This window comes from Cupressus sempervirens, chromosome 6 (genome assembly GCF_028749045.1).
Source record: "Cupressus sempervirens isolate cs-2001-9-10 chromosome 6, ASM2874904v1, whole genome shotgun sequence".
NCBI classification, from domain to species: domain Eukaryota; kingdom Viridiplantae; phylum Streptophyta; class Pinopsida; order Cupressales; family Cupressaceae; genus Cupressus; species Cupressus sempervirens.
In genome coordinates this window covers 273,066,538-273,090,496 of record NC_143123.1, presented here as the reverse complement: position 1 = coordinate 273,090,496, position 23,959 = coordinate 273,066,538, and the positions used below count along the sequence as shown (strand labels likewise).

The following is a 23,959-nucleotide window of genomic DNA, read 5'->3' as shown; positions in this document are numbered from 1 at the left end:
AGCCTTAGATGGGATCTTGGTATTAATTGCTTGAGGACAAACAATTTTGAGGAGGGGAGATTTGTAATGTCCCTTTTTGGGACATTACAAAAGTTAAAGACATAATTGTATAATATTAAAATTACCTTGGAAAGCGTAGACTCAAATTATAAAGGGGTCAATTTAATATTATAAAGTTGGCAAAATAGGACAAAGGGAGAGAAGACGAAAGGCTAGGAAGGGGGGGTCGAAGAGTTGCAACTATGAGAATAAAAGGAAAAGAGACTCCTTCATTGAGGATGCTTGATTTATTATTTCAAATTTCAGTTCTCTCTTGTGAGAGTATTTGGAAAGCTTTAGCTTTTAGCTAGTATGAGGATGTAGCCCCTCGTGTCGGTAGATAGTGGACGCAAACCCATTGTCCAGGGAGACATCAATTTAGATGTTTCATATGTGCTTACAGGTTCTTATTCTAGTATTCCAATCTAACTGTTAATCTGTATTTAAGAGTGAGTTTTTGGTGCTGGTTATTGTATTGCTGTTGTATAATGCAATAATATGTTTACAGAGTTGTATAAGAGTTTTCGAATTTTATATTACTGGTTTGTAACGCACTTTCATATGTTCAAATCCTGAATAGTAACTTGGAAAGAATGGTTATTTTCTTGTGGAGTGTAATGTCCCCTTTTTGGTTGACATCGTTTTGCATGCCGAATCAGTCTATCACGAACTCACGTAGACTGGTGGTTGTGATGAGAGGGTCATTCTAGCATTTGTTTGAGGATTGGATGGCTTATTATGCTTTTGGAGATATTATTTTATCATTACTTTTTTATACGCGGCCTACATGTTATAATTTTAAGTTGAGTTGCACTTTTTATTTTATAAAGTTATTTAATTATAAAAGTGCATTATAATGAGTTTTTATAATGGATGCTTGTAGAAGTTCTTAGTAACTTCTTAGAAAAGTGAATAAATAGAGGGCTTGGCCTCTCATTTGCATGGACGGGATTTGGTAACTCAACTACATCTTCTATGAGCATTTGTGGAGCTTGATAGTCTGCAAATATTTAGCATAATCCTTGAGAACGATACCTCTCAAGAGATTGCATAACTGAGGAAGTGAAAAACCTTTTGAAGGGTTGCACATTGGAAGTGGTACCCAGCCATTTCATGTTGATCTTCATTGGTATATTCAGTTTGGACAGGAATTTGATTGAGGGTTTATTTTTTAAAACGCAGAACCGAAAAAAAGCAGGCTGAAAAAGCAGTCCGAAAAAAAGTAGGTCCAAAAAAGTAGCTCGAAAAAGCAGATACGAAAAAGCATTTCAAGTTGAGCTTCATTGAGTTTTTAGACTAGGTTTGACAGTGAACATCTCTGGAGTCATTTTGGTGAAAAGATTGCATCATATTTGTTAGAAGGGTTTTGTAAAGTCTGGGACAATATTTATGCACAAATTCGATGCAGAACTGGTCATTTTCAAAGATCAAATTGAGAGCATATTTGGAGTCATAAATTCATCATACTTGGTTTGAAATTCAAGTTGCCAATTTGTTTGCATTCCTAAGACCTGGGCGATTCAGACTATGCTTGATTTAGCACCATTTGGAGAAGGAAACAATTTATACTAAAATCAAACAGGGCCGTACAGGTACGACTGTACTTGCAAACCGTATAGTTGCTGGATTTGGGACAGATTAAGGTTGCAACCTGATCACTGTATCTTCAGCATATAGACAACATTGTTGCATCATTCCCAGGTTCTTCTTTTAATTACAATTATCTAAATATATGTTGTATATGAGAGTTTAATGGATAAAGTCACTGCTGTATATGCGAGATGCATTTCTAAATATCAATTGTTGTTCATGTGACAAGAAAGACTATGAATTTTGTCTCTGTTTGTACCCAGCTGCAGAGGACATTGGTATATCTTGGATAGTGACACAAAAAGCATGTTTAATACTTTGTAATCAGTCATGATAGTGCACTGTTAATTTTGTAGAAGACCATAAATTACTGGTAATCTGAAGTTGTAATTGATTGTAAGAGCAGCAACATCTTAATTGAATGCGTATATATATATATATATATATATATATATATAAATTGGCATTGTTTGGGTATCATGGAGTAGGATGGAATTATAATTTAACAAATATTTCTTTCAGCATTTTATATCTCAGCAGTGTAGTTGATTGCTTGCCAAGTGTTTGATGAAATTGCTTAGCACATATTCAGTATGTTACATTGCACAGTTCAGACTACATGCCAAGTGTTTGACGTAATTGCATAGTTCAGTGTTAGTAGTTTTTAGTGAACTTTGAGTAAGGGTCATTACAGTGGTATCAGAGCTATAAGTCCTACCATCTTGTGGAGGTCTTATAGGGAATTTGGAACAGCCAGATAGAGGGGAAAGTGTTTGACGAAATGTCAAAACACTAAAATCAGAGCATTTATGTTTGAGCATGTGACAGGGGCCTTATAATTTTCGCAATACTAGAGCAAGACAAAATAGGATTTCAGACCTGTAGAGCGAACAATCTAGTTCATCCGTGCAGGTGGACATAGAATCTAGTCATACAAATACAGAGGAGGTATTCTTTGATCAAGACATCAATATGGGTGACCGAGATGACAGGAATATAGGATTAGGCAGAGGCGGGAATGCCAGTCCAGATCAGGGAGAGGAAAGATTCTTACAGTTATTAGACACCTTAGCACAGGGACAGCGATTAGCAGAGCAGAGAGCACAGGAACAGAGTCATAGATTGGAGCTTCTGATGCAGATGATGGCTCGTCAAATGGGGTTGAATGCTAATGTGGGTGGAGGAAATAATCAGAATGGTAATAATCAGGATGGGACACATAATGGAGGTGAACAAGTTGGGAACAATTTCGGTCATGCACCCCAGAAAACTAGGACAGTGAGTTCGCGGCCCATGATTCCCACATTTCCTCCTAGAGCTCCAGAGCAACCCGTACCAGAGCCCCAGATCACTAATATACAGGACCAGCTGAGGAGAGATTGGGAAGCTGGAGGTCCAGATTTTATTGCTGCAATTACCTTTAGGGAGTATGTAGATGTGCGGATGAAGCATATGCCACGTGGACATGACAGGAACCAGAGCTATGAGCTACGGAAGAAAGTAGGGAAACTTCAATTACCATATTATGATGGCTTGGGGAAGTCTACAGCAAGAGCTTGGGTTCAAAAGCTTGACACATACTTTCAAATGAACCCTATGCTTGAGGAAGAAGCTATTAAGTATGCAACAATTAACCTGGATGGGTTAGCACACGAGTGGTGGCATCATGGTATGGTCACTATGGGTCATGCACACATTACCTCATATGTAGAGTTTACGGAGAGACTGATTGAACGTTTTGATAGGCCTAAGGATCATACCTTCCCTACGACAGGTAGAAACTTGTATGAGGAGTTTAACAAACATGCTGATTCGATACAGGGAGACATTAGCACATCTTCAGGTAATGGTTTATCTGCATCATCTTCACAGGCAGAAGGGGTTACAAATGTTGTGCAGGTTGAGCCAGTAGCATCAGAAGGTGATATCATAGGCACACCGGATTGTGTGATTGACACAGATAGTGATTCCAGTATAGTTGGGCTGGATGAAGTTACAGCAGTTGAGGATACTATCATTTTTGAGGATAGTACAGTTGATCAGAAAGTGAGCATTCAGGACTTTGCAGAAAATGAGTATCAAGCACAATTGGATGCTTCTTGACATGAGATAGAGGCTAGTAGCTCTTTACTTGGTTTGGCAAGCCAATTGAAGATAAGGGACATGCATATTGTCACGACTTTATCTCATCATGACAAGATACATGGATTGATTGAGAATCACATTTGGATGATTCAACTGCAGGAGAGACAGAAGGGAGTCACAACAGGTTCTTCTTGTGACAACTTACAACAGATCAAGGAAGGCATGGAGGCAATGAAGGTAAGTTACATACACCTACTTTCAGATAGCGATCATCTCCTTAATCTTGCAGGGATCTATTTAGATGCATTGAAGAAGAAGGAGGAGGAGGTTGATCGACTTTCTCATGAGTTGGATGATACTCGAAATTCCTTGGTGTGTATTCAGTTGGCTCTCCAGGATTCTGAGAGACATGTGGACAAGCTTTGTCTTGAGGTGAGCTCAATTTGGGAGTTAGTGCGTATAGCAGGGACTCAGTTTTTTTTTACAGTTAGGTCACATGTTGATGATTTCTTAGAGATGACAGAGTTTACAGGAGAGTCCCAGGATCTGAGTATTACAGATGATGGCTATTCTGAGGTTACTCCTTTGGACAGTGTACCAGGGATAGAGTATAGGAGTTAAACTAGTCGGCACAATCATGTGTCTAGTTAGCTGAGAGTTGGTGAGCGAGACATTTCTATCGCTTGCGAGCATTTCGATTCTGTTCGTCAGTTGTTAGCAATTTATGGATGGGGTTCTCCTACTAGTGATGAGCAGGGAGGCAATTATCTTTCCTTGACAGAGATCCACTCTTTATGGGAGGCTATTCGGATTCTGAGACAGGATTATATGCAGTTGGTAGTTGATAGTAATTATCTTATGGAGTGGGGCAGTACAACATATGACGCGTTATTGGTCAAGGAAGATGAGGTGAGTGAGCTTACTCAGCAGCTCGAGGTGACTTCTGAGTTTCTTGAGAGTACACAGTTGGCTTTTAAGGAGTCACAGTTTCATTTAGCTAAGGTGACCATGGAGTTAGAACGACTTCAGTCTTTAGCAGATTCTGTACAATCACGGACCCTGGTGTCTGGTGATCCGAGGATGTCCATGGTTGAGGTTGATAGAGGCAGTGGAGATGAGGATATATCTGTCCACGACACTAGTATTGGCATACTTCGTCCGTTTCCACTGGAGGTAGGTGCAGCTGAGCATTGTGGTATGTTTGACTTGAAGGGCACAGAGACTAGTGATGTTGTTGATTCTGCACCCTTGGCTATATCATCATCTGACTTAGCTGATGATCAGTCACAGTTGGTCGTATCACGTCTGCAGGATGAGTCTTTGACTGGGATTGGTTCTTTTTACCGACATTATACTGTAGGATATGTTCATCGGTTTGCTTTTGATCCATGTGTTGAGGAGTTAATGGCAGATAGGTTTGGATTGGGCTCTCATTTTTGCTCTCTACTGTGTAATGACTATTCACCATCAGCAGTGCATGGGTGTTATGGTTATGAGACAGTGGCCGGTAATTTGTAGAGTTGTGTTAACTGTAGTAGATGTATAGTGTGTGGATTCTCTGTATTTGGTGCAGTTTCATGTGGGAGTGGTCACCATTGTAGCAGAGCTGGAGTGTGCATTCGGCATAACACAGTGGGTTGTGTGGATGGTGTTTATTATGTTGACAGTTTGGGTGATCTACTCTACTTGGGGTCCGATATTTTGAGAGTTTGTGCCTCGTGGGTTCTTGACTGTGACAGTAGTGGATTTGGAGTTTAGTTACACCGTGATTCACGATTCATTCATGGATTCCTCTTGGTTATATTTCAAATGTTGTTGCAGGAGACTATGTTGACTGAGAGCAATACAGTTCATGACTACATTTGGGATCCAGGTGGAGCGACTAGTTTGTTGTACAACCATTGCTTGGGGACAAGCAATTTCAGGAAGGGCAGACTGTAATGTCCTCGTTTTGGTTGCTGTCATGTCCCCTTTTCAAATAATTAAAAAAGAAAATCTTTGCTAAGGCAGGCAGGCCCAAGAAAGTGAAGTTTCGGAAAAAGGGGGTTAATCTTTGGAAACCGTTGGACTAATAAATGAAAATTATTATTAAAATAAGTTTCATTAACCTCTCTTGGACGTGAGTTACAGTTATGCCCTCTTTTAAGGGGTTTGGAGGCATTTTGGGCTCATTCCAGAATTTGATTTTTGCTCATTCTTTGTTATTCTTCAGAGGCTGCCAACCCTGTGGAGAAGGAGACCCAAGAACGGGAGTTTGCAGGTTTCCAGGGAGACCCAAGAACAGGAGTTTGCAGGTTTCCAGGAAGGCTAAGGACGGGAGTTTGAAGCCATTCCATGTGCATGCTCATACAGAGTTTGCCTTTGTGCTGAACAGTGCAGATTTGTGAGTTTTCGGGTGTGTTTTTGTATGAGTTTGGTGTTTACAGTTGAGTATTTCATATCAGTGTGGGTTGCTGTTGTATATCAGACTTTTAAATGTTAAAATAGAGCTGAATATATATATTGGGACGTGATTAAACTTCTGAGATAGATTATTAGTGTTTTTGTGGTGTTTCCGGGCATATTTTGTGCTATTTCGGGAGCCCGATGAGCATAGTTTTGGTCCTACATTTTCGAGCTGTTGTGTAAAGGCTATACGGATCTGGAAATGTCAATTTGTAGGCTGTTATGCTGCTGAAAGTTCTGTAAAAATTTCCATTTTCAGATTTATTAATAATTTGTGAAGTTGTGAAGCTTTTAGCACTATTTTCAACATACCCGATTTGGGGTTTCTTGAGGAATTTGGTGGATCTTTGTGATATTAGTTGTTTGATTTTAAAGATCTGATTAGAGGCGTGAAATATCATGAAAAATCAGAAAAGGGACATTTCAGTTGCAATAGTTTTGCGTGCTGAATCAGTCTATCACGGACTCTCGTAGACTGGTAGTTGTGATGAGAGGGTCATTTTAGCATTTATTTGAGGATTGGATGGCTTATTATGCTCTTGGAGATATTATTTTATCATTACTTTTTTATGCGCGGCCTACATGTTATAATTTTAAGTTGAGTTGCATTTTTTATTTTATAAAGTTATTTAATTATAAAAGTGCATTATAATGGATGCTTCTAGAAGTTCTTAGTAACTTCTTAAAAAAGTGAATAAATAGAGGGCTTGGCCTCTCATTTGCATGGACGGGATTTGGTAACTCAACTACATCTTCTATGAGCATTTGTGGAGCTTGATAGTCTGCAAATATTCAGCATAATCCTTGAGAACGATACCTCTCAAGAGATTGCATAACTAAGGAAGTGAAAGACCTTTTGAAGGGTTGCACATTGCAAGTGGTACTCAGCCATTTCATGTTGATCTTCATTGGTATATTCAGTTTGGACAGGAATTTGATTGAGGGTTTGATTTTTAAAAAAGCAGAACCGAAAAAAAACAGGCCGAAAAAGCAGGTCCGAAAAAGCAACTTGAAAAAACAAATACGAAAAAGCAGATCCAAAAAAGCAATTCAAAAAAGCATTTCAAATTGAGCTTCATTGAGTTTTCAGACTAGGGTTGAAAGTGAACATCTTTGGAGTCATTTTGGTGAAAAGATTGCATCATATTTGTTAGAAGGGTTTTGTAAAGTCTGGGACAATATTTATGCACAAATCTGATGCAGAACTGGTCATTTTCAAAGATCAGATTGGGAGCATATTTGGAGTCATAAATTCATCATAATTGGTTTGAAATTCAAGTTGCCAATTTGTTTGCATTCCTAAGACCTGGGCGATTCAGACTATGCTTGATTTAGCACCCCATTGGAGAAGGAAACAATTTATACTAAAATCAAACAAGGCCGTATAGGTACGACTGTACTTGCAGACCGTACAGTTGTTGGATTTGGGACAGATTAAAGTTGCAGCCTGATCACTGTATCTTCAGCATATAGACAACATTGTTGCATCATTCCTAGGTTCTTCTTTTAATTGCAATTATCTGAATACATGTTGTATATGAGAGTTTAATGGATAAAGTCACTGCTGTATATGCGAGATGCATTTCTAAATGTCAATTGTTGTTCATGTGACAAGAAAGACAATGAATTTTGTCTCTGTTTGTACCTAGCTGCATAAGACATTGGTATATCTTGGATAGTGACACAAAAAGTATGTCTAATCTTTTGTAATCAGTCATGACAATGCATTGTTAATTTAGTAGAAGACCATAAATTACTGGTAATCTGAAGTTGTAATTGATTGTAAGAGCAGCAACATCTTAATTGAATGCGTATATATATATATATATATATATATATATATATATATATATATTGGCAGTGTTTGGGTATCATGGAGTAGGGTGGAATTATAATTTAACAAATATTTCTTTCAGCATTTTATATCTCAGCAGTGTAGTTGATTGCTTGCCAAGTGTTTGATGAAATTGCTTAGCACATATTCAGTATGTTACATTGCACAGTTCAGACTACATGCCAAGTGTTTGATGTAATTGCATAGTTCAGTTTAGTAGTTTTTAGTGACCTTTGAGTAAGGGTCATTACATGGAGAATCTGTTGGTTTTATTGTTGTATCATATTATTTCTGCCTTTGTTTGAGTTTGAATATTATAATCAAGAAGAAGCTGGTTAAACATTTGTTGGGATTTCGACTGGTTTTCGATTGTGTTCGTAATACATTTGCATGTGTTTAGTTCTGAATATATTCTGGAAAGGGAAAATCGAGTAAATATCCTATTAGGGATATTTTACTAACATAGTGGATTTACTTGTTTTATCAATTGGATTTAGCAGTGTGGTATTGGAATTTGTGGAAATTTTTGGGTAGTGTTGCAGATCTGATTGGGAAGGACAACATTAGTGCATCCACAAGTGAAGAACAAAATTAATTGAGACCATTGAAAGAATTTGCAGCTCATAACTTTAGGCTGTACAACAGTATTGGGGTATTTGGTGGCCATCTATTGTAGACATTCCTAGGCCAATCGGCCATCCTAGCAGTAGAATATATTTAGTTTCAGAATTATTTCATCTTCTTTAGAGCCGTACCAGCTGTGATAGCTAACATCACCTTTGAAGAAGCTTTCTTTCAGATTTTTGCATTTGTGTGTGTTGCAATAGTTGCTTCACGTTTGGCAGCAAATATATTTAGTTTCAGAAATGTTGCCAATTCGTGAAACGAATCCAATTCGGGCACGTGAATCGAATCCATGGATTCGAGAATTTCTTTTCCCAATTATGATTCGTGGAGATTCATGTATATTGTTAGTCACCCAATTTTTAAGCTTGAAAATCCAACCTTCCCAATGACCTTCCCTTGGAATCTCAGTTTTCTCCCATGATTTATATTGGAAATGTTGTGTGAAAATATGTTGTGTAAGGCATGTTTTAGATGAAGTTTCATGACAATGAACCAAAATGCTCAAGCACACAAGTTCAAGGCTTTCCCCTGTAAATTTGGAACCAATTGGACAAGGTTCAATGGTCAAAGGTTCAAATGGTTCGACGGATTCATTAGTTCAAAGGTTCATATGGTTCAACAGATTCATTGGTTCAGAACTTAGTTATCGGATTCTACTATTTAGGCTTGTGTCCTGGTACTGGTACAATTTTGCTACTGGTTCTTCTTGGGTACTTCACAGGTTCTCTGTGGGTCCTTCTGTGAAGGACCTACAATGGACCTAGGCACCTAGGAAGTACCCTAGGGCGGTAGGTCAGTTTACGTATGTAATTCTGATTTGTTCATCAGCATGTTCTTTCTATCAACTTTAGATACTGTCTTGTAACTGCTTGGTAATATAATTCAAGCCAAATTTGTTCTATGTAATGCCCATAGTTTATGACAGTAGTGAACGACAATCTACTTCGATTCATTTGAAAGTCAGGGATTGATATTTTTTCATTTGTAGATCAAAGACAAGATTGTTGATAGATTTGTAAAAGCCAGCCAATAGTTATGTTTGTTGATCATGTTCATATTGATGTCAATTGCCAATGCATGTACTTTGAAACTATATCAGTATTACAATTAATTTATTTATAACTTTATTGGCCATTATGAATTTACAAGTATCACTCTTCTTTTATATTTGTAACTTCAATGTTTTAACATACATACATGCATACATATACGGATGAATCCGAACCTGCAAGGGAGGAAAAATTGTCGTACCCATGTACCAGAATCTCATATCCGTACTTGAACCAGAACTCGAATTGGCAACTTAGGTTCAGAAGTTCAACAGGTACATAAGTGCAGTTCAAATTCAAAATCCAAAGTTCAGAGTTTAAATGTCACAACAACTTTACGAGTTGAAAGAACTTTGATCCTTCAGTAACGTACAACATCGAATCATAAGTTTGATGGTTTATGTGGGCTCGAGATTTACCACTCTTCACAGTGAAGTTTCGAAGAGGAAATGTAATAGATTTAGTTGATATTGATAGCTTGAAGAATTATAAAGGCGATTTGTGGAGACCTTTTCGGTGTATTGTCCAGTGACAGTGAGTTTTCCATTTGAGACTCGCAACAAGAGAAACAAGGCTTAGTGATCAAACATCCCATAATAAGGAGAGTTGTATCTTCAACTATTGACCTGTTGAAAGACATGAACAAGGAAGCCGATTTCCATATTGCTTAGTGTCTTTTCAGAGTGCTCGCATAAAGATTGGGAGGATAAACATGTTATGGCTTAGTGTCTTTTCAAAGTGCTCGCATAAAGAATGGGAGGATAAACATGTTATGGATAATATGTGCAAGGCATGGTTCTTTCTCAAGGAGACACCTGTCAGTCAATTGTTCCATTTGTCCAAAGAATGCCATTTTATCACTAGAGGGTAACTTTAATGTTGATAAAATATTAAGTCCTATATGGTAAAAAGATAATCTTTAAAGACAACGAAGAGTTAGTTACTCAAATTGAAAGGAATCATTCGAAGAAAGAAGATAAATATGCACATGGAAGCCAAGTTGTGGGTTCTTTTTCGGAAGAGGTAGACGGTGTGCTTCTTGTTTACAGGATTGGAGAGTCCCGAGGGTTCCACTTTTTTGTAGACTATGTGCTGCACATGAGGGGAATGTAGAATGTATAGGGTTGGCAGTTTTTGATGGAGATCATACTCTGAACTTTAATCTAGGTTTAGTTGCTATGCAAATGTTTTAATTTTCCAACATGATACAGGAACAAGATTGTTTTTGGATAAAAAATATCTTATATATATATTCAAAGATTATATGCTTTGGATTGTTTTCTGTCAGTTTAGGATTGAATTGACATTGAATTGTTGGATCTCTTTCTGATGTTGGATGCTTATATTGTGCATATATTAGATAATCTATTTGTTTCATATCTCCTTTGAATAGTGATTGATAGAGAAACTGTGCGTTCTCTCCGTTTTATCTAATTCTTGATTTATTTAGTTGCTATTTATTTGATTATCCCTCTATCCAAGAGTAGATGGGAAGCCTTATTACTTTCTGGTTAAAAGTAATTCTTATTTAAGAGAGTGTTTTCATTGGATATCTGATAAGGGAGCTGAACCTTACCAAAATTCAGAGAGAAATTAAAGAAACTAAGATTCCTCAACTGTTGGAAGATTGTATTTGTCTTATGGATTTGGGCATAGAGGCTTTTGATTATTTGTTTTATTAAAAGACAAATTTGTTTACCAACAGATTTTTGGCGACTCTATTGGGAATCGGAAATGAAGATCAGTATCTATATTTGTTTCCTTAGTTTTATGATTATCTCCGTGTGCAAGAGATTGGCAACAATGAATAATAGTAGGATTATCTCCGTGTGCAAGAGATTGACAACAATGAATAATAGTAGGATTATCTCTATGTGCAAGAGATTGGTGACAATAAATAATAGTAGGATTCATGGGTTGACCAAATAATTCCACAAGTAAATTTCTAAGCTACACTACTTCCTGAGAGGCCATTGCTGCTGCAATGTATTCAGCTTCTGTGGAACTCTGTGCTACTGATGTCTGCTTTTTGCATATCCATGATATAATTGCTGAGCCTAAACTGAAACAACATCCTAAAGTGCTTTTCCTATCAATAACACTTCTAGCGCAATTTGAGTCTATGTACCCATGTAAGTCCAAGTCATTTTTCTCATACTTGAGCCCAAGGTTAAGAGTGCCTTGTAAGTATCTCATAATGTGTTTGACTATAACTAGGTGAATCTCCTTTGGCTCACACATAAACTGACTTAAGGCATTAATAACATACCAAATATTAGGTCTTGTATTTACCATGTACATAAGAGACTCAATCATCTGTCTGCAAAGAGTAGAATCTATGGAGGATGATTTTGCTGCTGCTTCCTTAAGTTTGTGTAGATTAGTCTCCATAGGAGAAGCCGTAGGTCTGCAATTCCACATTCCAAATCTTTTCAAGATGTCTAATGTATACTTTCTTTGATTAAGTATGATGCTATTAGAGTTTTGCCATACTTCCAGTCCTAGGAAGTAATGAAGGAGTCCTAAATCTTTCATTTCAAATTCTTTAATTAGATCTTTCTTGCATTAATCTATAAAATGATCATCACCTGTTATTAGTAAATCATCAACATATACTATTAAAATTATCATATCATCTTTATCCTTTTTATAATAGAGATTTGGATCAGCTTCATTCTTGGATTGAGCTTGCAAACAAAGACTTTAGGGTTATGAGCTTCAAATCCTTCAGGTTGTTCCAAATACACCTCTTTTGTAATCTTTCCATTCAAAAATGTTATTTTCACATCCATCTGATGTACTTTTCATCCCTTCAATGCTGCAATAGCTAGGATTGCTCTTACAGAGGTGTATCTGGCAACTGGAGCAACGGTTTTTTCATAATCAATTCCCTCCTAAGAGAATCCCCTAGCTACGAAGCTAACTTTATATTTTTGAATGCTATTGTCAACAGCATGCTTGATTTTATATATCCACTTAGAATAAATAATAGATTTTCCTTCAAGCCTTGTAACAATTTCCCAAACATCATTCTTAATAATGGATTGGTATTCTTCCGTCATAGCATCCTTCCAAGCTGTATGTTTAATAACATCTGAAACATTGGTTGGTTCTGATTTAGATAAATCACTCATGTTTGCTGCATAACTAGAAATTTTTTAGGGTCTTTTGCTTTCTGAAGGTTCCAGATGGTACAACGTAGTCTTCTGTTTCCTCTACAGTCTTAATAGCCCAAAGTGGTCTTTTCTTAGGATTTTGAGTTTCCCCAAGATTAAGATTTTGAATTTCATCTTCAATTTCTTCAATGTTCTCCCTCTGAAACTCAAATTCATGATTTTCTTTAGAACTAGGTATATGTGTAGGATCTTCAGAACTAAGGGCTCTTTTGAAAGCTAAATCTTCTTCAAATATTACATCCCTACTAAGTTCAATGTTTTTTGGACCAGGTATGAAAACTCTATATACCTTAGATGTTTCACCATACCCGACAAAAATACCTTTCCTCCCTGAGGGTTCTAACTTAATTATCTTTTGTTTTGGAACATGTATGTATACTGGGCACCCAAATATCCTAAGATGGCTTATATTTGGTTTAAACTTAGAAAAAACTTCTTCAAGAGTTTTATCTCTAAGGTGGGAGTGAGGACTTCTATTTTGAATATAGACAGCAGTACATGAGGCTTCTACCCAAAGATAGTAGTCTAAATTTTGATCAAATATCATAGCTCTTGTTGCTTCTATAATTGTTCTATTCTTCCTTTCTGTTACCTTGTTTTGCTGTGGGTTATAAGGAACAATATACTCTCTCTTAATTCTTGCTTCTTTACAAAAATCTTTAAACAAATCTGAAGCATATTCCCCTCCATTATAAGTCCTAAGAGTTTTAATTTTGTGTCCTAGTAGGTTTTCAATTAAGATTTTGAATTCTTTAAATCTCTTAAGGATTTCTTTTGATTCTTTACATTTTAAGAAGTAAATCCATGTTTTCCCAGAGAAATCGTCTATAAAAAGTATATAGTACCAAAATCCTCCAAGAGAAGGAACAAACATAGGTTCACATAAATTTGAGTGGACTAATTCCAAAACATTGTTAGTTTTTCTGGTGCTATCTTGAAATGGACTTTTGGTGTTCTTACCCAGAGCGCATCCTTTGCATACGCTTGAATGATCTCATTCAACTTAGGTAAACCAACAACCATCTTCTCCATAGTTGACAAGGCTTTGAAGTTTAGATGGCCTAACCTTCTATGCCACATTTCATTTATATCAACAACTTCATGAATTAAGACTTGAATTGCTTCTATGTTTAATTCATACAAGTATTCTTTCTTTGACCATTCAACTTTGATTTCTTAAATTAAGAGTTTTTAGACCAAGTCATTACTTTGCCGTCCATGAATGCAACATTATGTCTATCATCTTCAAGTGTTATAACAGAGATTAGATTCCTCTTTATTCTTGGTACATAGAGTACTCTTTGAGATGGAGGGAAATACCCAACTTCAGTTTCAAGTTGCAGTTCCCAATTCCTTTGACTGAATGAGTGGAATTATCATATATGGTAACTTCGTCATTAACTTCTTTTGATATTGGGTCTAGTACTTTGCATCCTGTAATGTGTCGAGATGATCCACTATCAATTACCCATGCTTTGCTTGATACGTTATTTGATAGTGCAGAATACAATACACATTTCTTAGGATCATAGTTTTCTTCTTTACTAGTAACGTTTGTACAATTTACTTGCTGCTTTGTATTCTCAGGGCAATTAGATCGATGGTATCCAAACTTTTCACATTTGAAGCATTTTATTTTGGATAAATCTCTCTTAGGTTTATCATTTCTTTGATTACCCTTCTTCTTCTTGAAGTGCTTCTTGTTACCTTTATAGGAATTTGTGTTGAGAACATGAAGTTCTTCATCTTCAGTTTTCAATTTTCCTCCTTTCTTAAGTTTCCTAGATTCTTCTTGAAGGCAATCTCCTTTAAGTCTATTGAAGTCTAGAAGATTGTCTCTAGCACTTACTCCTTGTGAGAATGTTTCCCATGAATCCAATAACCCATCTATAGTCATAAGTGTTAGCTCTTTGTCTTCAATTATGGTCCCTATACTTGCAAGTTCATCTCTTAGACTAGCCACCCTTAGGAAGTATGAATTCATAGACTCTCCCTTTTTTATCTGTATATGATTTAGTTGCCTTTTTAGTGCAAGGGTTCTAGTTGCATTGTTAACCTCATATGCATTTATTGATGCACTCATCATATTAAATGCTGTCTGATGTTTCATTAGCATAGGTACTATTTCTTTTTTAACTCCATCTAATATGATTTGGACGGCTTTCCTGTTTCCTTTACTCTAGATAGTTTTATGAGGGTTAGCATTAGGTTGCTTGGATTCTTTATCAACAAACTATTTCACATCGTTGTCTTCAAGAATCATCATAATTCTGAATATCCAAGCAACGAAGTGTTCTTTTCCATCAAACCTGTCTTCGGGCCTGATTGTGCTAGCCATTGAAGGTAGAAGGATGTTGCTAGATATTTTAAATTTGATTGTCAATTTGCAGAGCCTAGGTTCGACTACAAGAGCTCTGATACCATGTAAAGTTTCTGCAAATTCTGATCAACCTATACTGAAATAATGATTTCAGTCTTGCTGAAAATCGATCTACTTCAAATCTGGTCTAAATGTTAATGTTCAGGAAGTCTGAAATGAACTCTGGAAATTATATTTTCTCTAATCTAAATCGTCAAGGAGCAGATTGCTAGAAGAGCAGACTTTGATAATATTGTGTTTCTTCTATCCACAATCTTGTTCCTATTTATATGTTAATCAAGGGTCTTGTCTTTCCATAAGACACACCCGTTCTAGGTCGGCCCTCCATGAAACAATCCTTTTCCATAACAAATCGGCGGTCTTTATCAAATAACTAATAGTTAAGCAGTAATCAACTACACTAGTTATTTAACAGGCATATAAGTATACCTTGTAAAATGCCAATCATTATAGTGAGAAGTATTTATCATGAGGCAGTACAAGGGAACTTATATGCATATCAGATCTGTCTAATTGGGAATATCAGAACATTGATATAATCAAGTTACTAGGATTTAACACTTGGAACACAGGAAAAGCATGAATTTTACTGATACCCTTAAGCATTGTTTCTTTAGAAAATTGGGATTATAATACCCAAAGTATTACCTGTATTAGCAAAATGTTAAAAATCTAAAGACCAATTACCTTTCAAGTAATGATAAAACAACCCTCATGGGTGACTACCAACCTGTTAAGTCCCGCAGTTTCAATTATTGTGACTTTGGCTCAACACAGAGGTAATGGCACATTTCAAAATCTTCATGAAGCCACAGTTATATTATGTGCTGTATTCTGCATAGAAAACAATCAATTTGAACAAACTTTATAAAGATTCTACTTTCAGTTATTCTGAGTTTGATTTTTCAGCTGAAGTGCAATAGTGTACCTGGATCCTCGAGCTGTGGCTTGGATCTGTGAGGATCTCAGAAGGATCCTTGATTCTGCCTGTGCATCTGTTAGGACCTGCGGCCCAGATCCTCACGAATACAAGCCTGGATCCGGTCTATCTAGGATGAATCCGGCAACTAGGAATTATTTCATCTTCTCCAGGGCCGTTCCAGCTGCGATAGCTAATATCATCTTCGAAGAATTGGCTTTCTTTCAGATTTTTGCATTTGTGTGGGTTGTAATAGTTGCTTCAGGTCAGATTGACCATATGAATGAACAGGTCTGAATTAGTAGTTGTAGTTCCAGCAAAATATAAGTGTTTTCAGACTTAAATTTGTATCTGTAGTGATTGTACAACATTCCTTGGGGCTGACGTCATTCATGTCATGGAGCTAGTAGTTGTTCTCAGTGTCTAGTTGCCCAGATTCATCATTTTCAGCTTGAATGCAGTTTGGAGACAGCAGGAGTCTTCTAAAGTGCATTTTAGATGAAGATTTCAGAATAACATGTTTTCAGAATTTGATAATTGGACTCTAAATAGCCGATATGATTCATGATTAATGATTTGGCTTGAAAAAATAAGTAATTCAGATTTTTATCATCTTATATGTTTGGGTTTATAAACTTATTTGCAATATTATTCAAAAAAATCAAAAAAATTGAAAAAAAACTCCAGAAACACCAAAAATTTCAGAAGTTTGAAGAAACCAAAAAATTGAGCTTCACCCTGGTCAAGGGTGAAATATCAAAGTAAACTCAGAATTCTCAGTCAATATCCTAGTTGGCATCTTTCGCTGAATGTGTGGGTGGCTGCAAATTGCTGATAGTATTTTAGCACCGCACTGTTAGCCTTTGTATTGATGATCAAATAACAATTTGCTTCTTTGTAAATAAAGTATGAAGTAAACCATGACAAATTTTTAATCCAAATGCCTATATGCATAGAGGCATTCTTGAATTATTTGTTTTTGCAATATCGTTTCTCACTGTTGGACTTATGGCTACCTCTTTGCTGAATGTTTTCCGAGTAATTTTTGACATTGGACAGAATATTTAAAAGTGGGCGTGACTGGGCAGAATTTCCATTTTTCTTTTTTGATTCTTTTAGCTTTTTTATATGTAAGTACAAGGATGTGCTGTTGGCAATATAATGATTGATTGCACACCTGAATTTCCTTTATGATTGAATGCTGTATGTTTCACTCTATTCCCTTGGTGATTGAACTTTGAAATTTTATCTGATCTCTAAATGTTCCTACAAGCCTCTTGGTCAACATTGTGCTTTATGAACTCTTGTCCAAGACCTCTTAAAGTGCATTCCTCACGGTATTTTGGACATTTAAAGTAGCTCCAAACTAGCTTTGGTAGGTCTGCTAGGCGCATGCTTAACAACAGAAAGGTTCTTTTTTGACATTTTAAACTTTTGCAGAAGCCTGAAACAAAATGGATACTTTTTAATGATTTGAGTTTTTTTGGTCAACAGTAATTCATAAATTATGTTGCATGTCTGGGGATACTTTGGCCAATTTTAATTGCCTAGTTCAAATTGCCAGCTCCTGGTCAACATGCTTGTTGTTTAACTGGAAAACAACTCCCTGTGTAAACAACTGACATGCTGACCGCAATGTGCTGGTCATTTAAGCCTTTCCATTTGAGTGCTCTAGAGGTTTGTTTTGCTAAGTTTCACGCGTTAGTGATTTTTGGCCTTCCTCTGACATAAGTTCTAATTTTTTGACGTAGCAGCATCTGGTCCCTAGACAATTTTGCATCACACAAATATTTTTAGTTTCAGTTTAGTTTTGGTGTGTGTTTTGGTTTGTTTTGATTGTTGAAGCATCTCCTCATGTTGGAGGACCTTTTACATTCTCAAATTTTCAAGTTTGGAGTATTCCACACTAGCACAGTTTTTGCACATTGGAGGTTGTTTCACAAAAAAACAATTAATTTTCAAAATTGGCGAAGACTGGAGAGAAATCCTTTTGAGTAATATTTATAAGCTCATTTCACCAATCCTGGTGAAGGTTTTGTTGCAAAATTCCTCATGGTTTTCTAGCAACTAATATTCTGACTTTGTCGATAATTTTGGAAAAATTAAAATTCCAAAATCTTGTGTAGGCTATGATACAGATATTTGGCTTTGTTTGGTCTTTGTGTGGCCGTTCCTCACATCTTTGCTGGTTTACAGAGGAAAATACGCTTTTCAAAAATTGTTATGAAAAATTTGACTTTACAGAATCCAGTTCTGCACATTCAAAGCACTAGATTAATTGTTTCATATTTAGCAGAGCACTGAGGTAGTTTAGTCACTGAAATCAAATTGCAATTTCATAAAAACTGAGATTAAGGGAGTTTAGTAAGTGAAATTAAATTGCAATTCCATAAAAGCTGTGTGTAAAGATTAATTGGAAAGAGGCATCTGAAATCAAGGGGAAAAAACACCGACGGCAGTGCCAAGATAAGGAAAATGGAGGTGTTGAAATGTTTTCATACTAACAAAAAGAAGAGGTGCAACCTGTGGGAAAGATAATGTCTCATTTATCTGCATGTGGTGCCTAAGATCTTTGGTAAAGTTGCTTTCTAGACCATAAGAAACATTGATGCAGATTAAAGGGGATTGAGATGCTGTTTCCTGGAATTATTGCTGGTATTTTTAAATAAGAAACTAAAGACAAAATGCATAGGACAAAGCGAAAGCCAATTTTGGATGGAGGAGAGAAATAAAATGCCAAGGTTGGGAGAATAAGAAAGTAAAAAATGAAGAGAAGTGTTAGTGCCATATGTTCGAGAGAATACACCATAAATGGTGCCTAGTTTGGATTTTCTGGGGGACAGATTTTTAGATAAAACAACATAGATATCATAGATTGGAAAATAGCAGGTAGAAAAAAGATGCCAATGGGGACAGCATTTGTGGGAGAAAGGTTTCCATTTTGGGCTTGAAATCAGAAATTAAATGCAATTTTTTATCATGTATGAGTTCAGAGAAAATGCTTATTACAATGTTTTCTTTATGAATGTAAATATTTGTTGGATACTTTGAACTCAATTAAATTATTATGAGTTTATGTTGTTTCTTTTTCCTTCTATCTGTTAATGACTTGTTAGCTCTGAGTTTGGGTGGTTTGATAAGACTCCTGATTCTTGACTTACCATTTTTGGCTCGTCTGATGCCTTGTCTAATATATGGAAAAGATCATTTAGCTGGCTATGCAAAGATGCGGATTAAATATTGAAATACAATATTATGACTATGATAGATGATAAATGACTCATAAGACAAGAAATAGCTCACAATTTACACAAAAAATTGACTCTATATTGTTTTGTATGGGCACAATATTTCTTGGGGCAAGCTTTTCTTTTTCCAAGTATGTTGTAATATGCTCAATGGTCACCACGGTTCTTTTTGGCCAGTATGAATGTTGAATGTTACTACTGCATCTGAGCAGAATCGAGGACATTGTGGGGACATTGGATGAAGATACTTACGGAAGGCCAACCTACAACACATATCTTAATAAGATAATCAAATTGGCCAGCCAAGATTCTGGGTATGGGTCTTTTTGTGTGCCAACAAGTCTCTAAGAAGGAAATGCTAGTAAAGTCACTTAAATGTGTATTCAAATCTGCAAAGAACCAATATGTCATTTGACAGTATTTGCTAGAGAGGTTTGTTTCACTTGGCATAGAAAGTGTTCCACAAGTGTAGAAGAAAATCTCTCTTGCTAATGATCACAAGCTTAAAGAAGATACGATCCACAGTTTTCAAAGACATTCACGGAAGCCTTTATTGTTACAAGAAAATTCTCCTGGTTAGGATGATTTTTCCTTGGTCAAGGTGTCATTCTAGAACACTAATATTACCCACTGGCTACCCAATTCAATGTAACATGGTTGATGAGTTTAAGTTGTCTTATTTAGTGTAGTTGAAAGCAAAATATCAGGCTAACTTTAAGGATACAAGAACTAAATTTGTAATAAGCAAGGGAGTTTTATGAGGACATAGAGTCTCTGTACTATGATTGTGATTGTTCAGGCTTGTGTTCTGAACTAAAATGTTAGGGAATCCTTGGCTGTGTATGTAGATGTACTAAGGTTGTAGACTACAGGGACACATAGACTCATTGGCAGGTTATGCAATATTTATTGGAATCTTTCTTTAAGCACATCTCAGAAAAGATAACATAATAACAGGGAACTAAATTTGTGCAAATCATTAATTGATATTGCATGAGAAGTAATGGAAACAAAACTAACAGTAAATACTTAATGTATACCTCAAGAACGAGCAAAATCAAAGTGTCTTATAGAGTCTTATAGACTTATTATTTTAGTTACAAAACAACATTAGAATATGCTAATTTGTGCAATAATGAAAATATGGATCTCTTATCAAGCTTAGAAAATTTTAATGAATCTGAATACATATTTCAATGCAGCTTCTTTTCACCCTCATTTATTTAAGAAATTTTGTTTTCTTTCCTGCTGCCTATTGCTCAGATCCTATGGTTGGTTCCAATTCATAGCTGCCACATCTAATCTCCTTGCCTATTTTTGTATTTATTTACCAAACCTTTGTTCATCTTTAAAGTTCTTATTTTCGTCAATATGGAAGATGATCAAGGAACAAAGTAGAACCTTACATATTAGGCCTTCAACATTTGGAATATTTACAAACAGGGTGTTGCTCTTCTTATTTGTGAGCAATGGAATCTGTTTGAATATTGACACAGTACATAAGTTCGATTTAACTAGCCCTAGGTTTTATGTAGGAGGAAATCAAATCTTATACTGTTGAGAAACTTTAGAGTTGTGAACTTCTACTGACAGTATCCCTTCCTTTTCACTATCTATGTTGCCGCAATTTCATTATTCATGAATGAATAAATATACAATCTTATATCTGAAGCAGTCTTGTTTTCTGATTATGTCTTATACTTCAGTTCTTAGGAGAGATCTCGTATGAGATGAAGGATCCTGCATTCTGCTATATCCCTTTGAAAGTACCTGAAAATATCTGCTCACTTACAAAATCTATTGCATCACGATTGGCTGAGGTTGAAGTTTCTAAGGTAATTGAGAGTCTTCTAAAGTATTTGGGTTTCTGATTTCCATAAATGTTCAAGACATTCCTTTATTTTCATATCTACATTTTCATAATTGAATTTGATCAGATTCAGAAGATAGATGCAATGTACACTGCAGCAGTGAATGCTGTAAAATATTCAAAACAATATGATAGCTGTGGGGTTTCTCTTCAACACTCATACTTGCAAAGGACAACAGAGGACTATTTTAACTCTGGAAATTGTCTCAATGGATCCTTGTCAGATAGGATTCAAGTCAGCAGGTAAGGGCAACTGGTGTGTTCAGCAATAAATATCATTGACATTTATAATAAATTGTGTTTCTGTTCTAGCCTGCCAGGGAACGGGCTTTGGTTCATGAGGAAAATTGATACTTAGAGAATATCAGATATTTATATGTTTATGCATACTTTTAGTATACGATAATAAGACAAATACCACATCTTTGATTATTTATATATTCTGTCTATTCTCCAGCTTCTACTCAATTTTATTCTGATCAAAAGAGTTCTAGACCATTCGTGAGACAGAAAATGAACACAATGAACAAATACTATTTTTTTCCTTCTTTGTTCCAAACATGACTCATTTGTAAATTATTATATATATATATATATATATATATATTTTTTTTTTTTCTCCTGATCTTGGAGTGATTTTTTCATCAATAAAAAAATTAAATTGACTTTTTGTTGACACAAGGTTCAGGGCCCTGCTACGTGTTTCAAGATTTTCACACCATCGCCCCATTGCAAATGGGGACCCTCTCTTTTCCCTCGTAGTTGTTAGGTTTTGGAAGTTGAGGTGACAGTTTAGAGCTCAAAAGGATTAAGGAGTGATGAAGTGATCAAGTTGTCAGGTTGCAAGTACAAATAGGAGTGTCAAGGTTGAGTTTTCACAAGGACAAGTTGTAGTGGTTTGAGGTAAAATTCCCAAGTGCATTAATGTTTTGGCTTGTCAAATAGTTCAAAATACACTATAATGACATTTTATACTTGGGGGCTTTAGAATACCTATAAAAAGTGATTTCCAATACTTAATTATGTAAAAATTTGTGAAGATTTAATTCTCCTTATAAAAAAGCACTATCTTGATGGAAATAGAATTTTCACTCCAAAATTGCACTTTCTTCCAATCAAAATTAATTTCCACTCCAAAAATGCAGTTTGTCTTGATGGAAATACAATTTCCCCTCCAAGAAGCACACAATCTTTGTGGAAATAGAACTTACACTTGAACAAGCATGAAAGTCCTTATATGGGTCATTTTCCCACTCATGGGGAGAGATTTGCAATGAAAAACTAAATGTTGGTTAATTTTGCCCCTATGAGGGTTGTTTTTTTCCTTCTGGACATGAATGTAAGAGTCTCGATGCACATCAATTTTCCACCGGACTCTACATAGAGTGTTCTTGGGCTAGGAAGTCAGGAAAGTTCTTATGGATGACGAGTCTCCACTCGCCCTCGTGCATTTCAAATTTCTCCTAGTCCCTATGAGGGTCGTTTTTCCCTTGGCGGCCATTTTGGTTGAATGAAAATGTGAAGTGTTGGGATTATGGTAGTCTCTATGGGGGTCACTTTATCCCTTGGACAAGGAAGATGAGTGAAATATTATCCTCATGAGGATTGAATTTCCCCTTTGGGGGATGAATTCAGGAAACATGCCAAATGAAGACTATCCCTTGTGAAGATCAATTTTCCCTTAGAATACATACTTGAAGATATGAAATGAAATTTAATGAAATAAAAGGGAAAATTATTAAAATGCAACATACATGAGTTTCAAGGTGATAGTTTTTAATCGCACATTAACTGCATTGGTGTGAGTTCAACCAAAAACTCCTTTAACAGAGCACCTACAACAGCAAATATAATACAATAAGGAAGTTGACTGGAGCTTGGGAGTGAAATCAAGAATCCAAGTGAAGCGAGAAGTTGCTAAGTCTGAAGGAAGTGAAGCTACAACCATCTCAAAATCGACTACACTAGTAATGGAGGTCTAAAGTCCCAAATGTCATCCATGAGATTCACTGTCAACAAGAGAAGAATTCCAGACTCCAAATACATCCGAAAGAACACTGGTGGTAATGATGTAGAAGTGTGTTTGAATGCTAAAAGCTCTGAAAACTACTAAGGTGCTGCAATTTCGCAAGAAGATAATCAGGGACCATAAATCCAAGGAATAGGGGTCCTTGGAGGATCAAATCTGATTGGAACATAATCTGAGACAATACCCAAGGATTCCTAGCGACTGTGAGTTACTATTGTCAGACTTAGGTCTGAAAACTCCCTAGGTAGTTCGCTTTTTTGTAAAAAATCGTACAAAATTTTCAAGTAATTAATTTCTACCATAATGCATTGCAGGCTGTTTGAAAATCAAAATAAGGGTTCAAAGACCAAGTTTAAGTCACCAAAAGGCTGACAGTTCATTAATCTTTAGACTTAAGTCTGCAATTTTCCCAGAAAGTTTGATTTTCTCAAAAAATCATAGAATATTCTTAAGTTGTTTAATCAGATCAGAGATTATTGTTGTGTTAGGGGGTCATTCTTGCACAAAATCGCTGAGTGTTGAGGGCAAAATCATCAAAGAAAGTTATGTTTCAGACTCAGCCTTCAGATAATCAGAATTGTGTCTTGAAGGAAAGGAGTTTGTTGTGCCTTTTTGTTTCATGTAGATTTGTAGAAATTCAATTATGGCATTTCCTAAGTACTCTAAAT

General features: G+C 36.0%; 1 protein-coding gene across 1 annotated transcript in view; it reads left to right on the top strand.

The window, feature by feature from the left end:
• The window catches only part of LOC149552286 (DEAD/DEAH box RNA helicase family protein), a 182,159-nt gene that overhangs the window by 137,175 nt on the left and 21,025 nt on the right, over positions 1-23,959 (top strand). The window contains exons 16-17 of the mRNA XM_089787805.1: positions 21,099-21,227; positions 21,330-21,505. Coding sequence (XP_089643931.1) covers positions 21,099-21,227; positions 21,330-21,505 — 305 coding nt within the window. The remainder of the gene's footprint in view (positions 1-21,098; positions 21,228-21,329; positions 21,506-23,959) is intronic.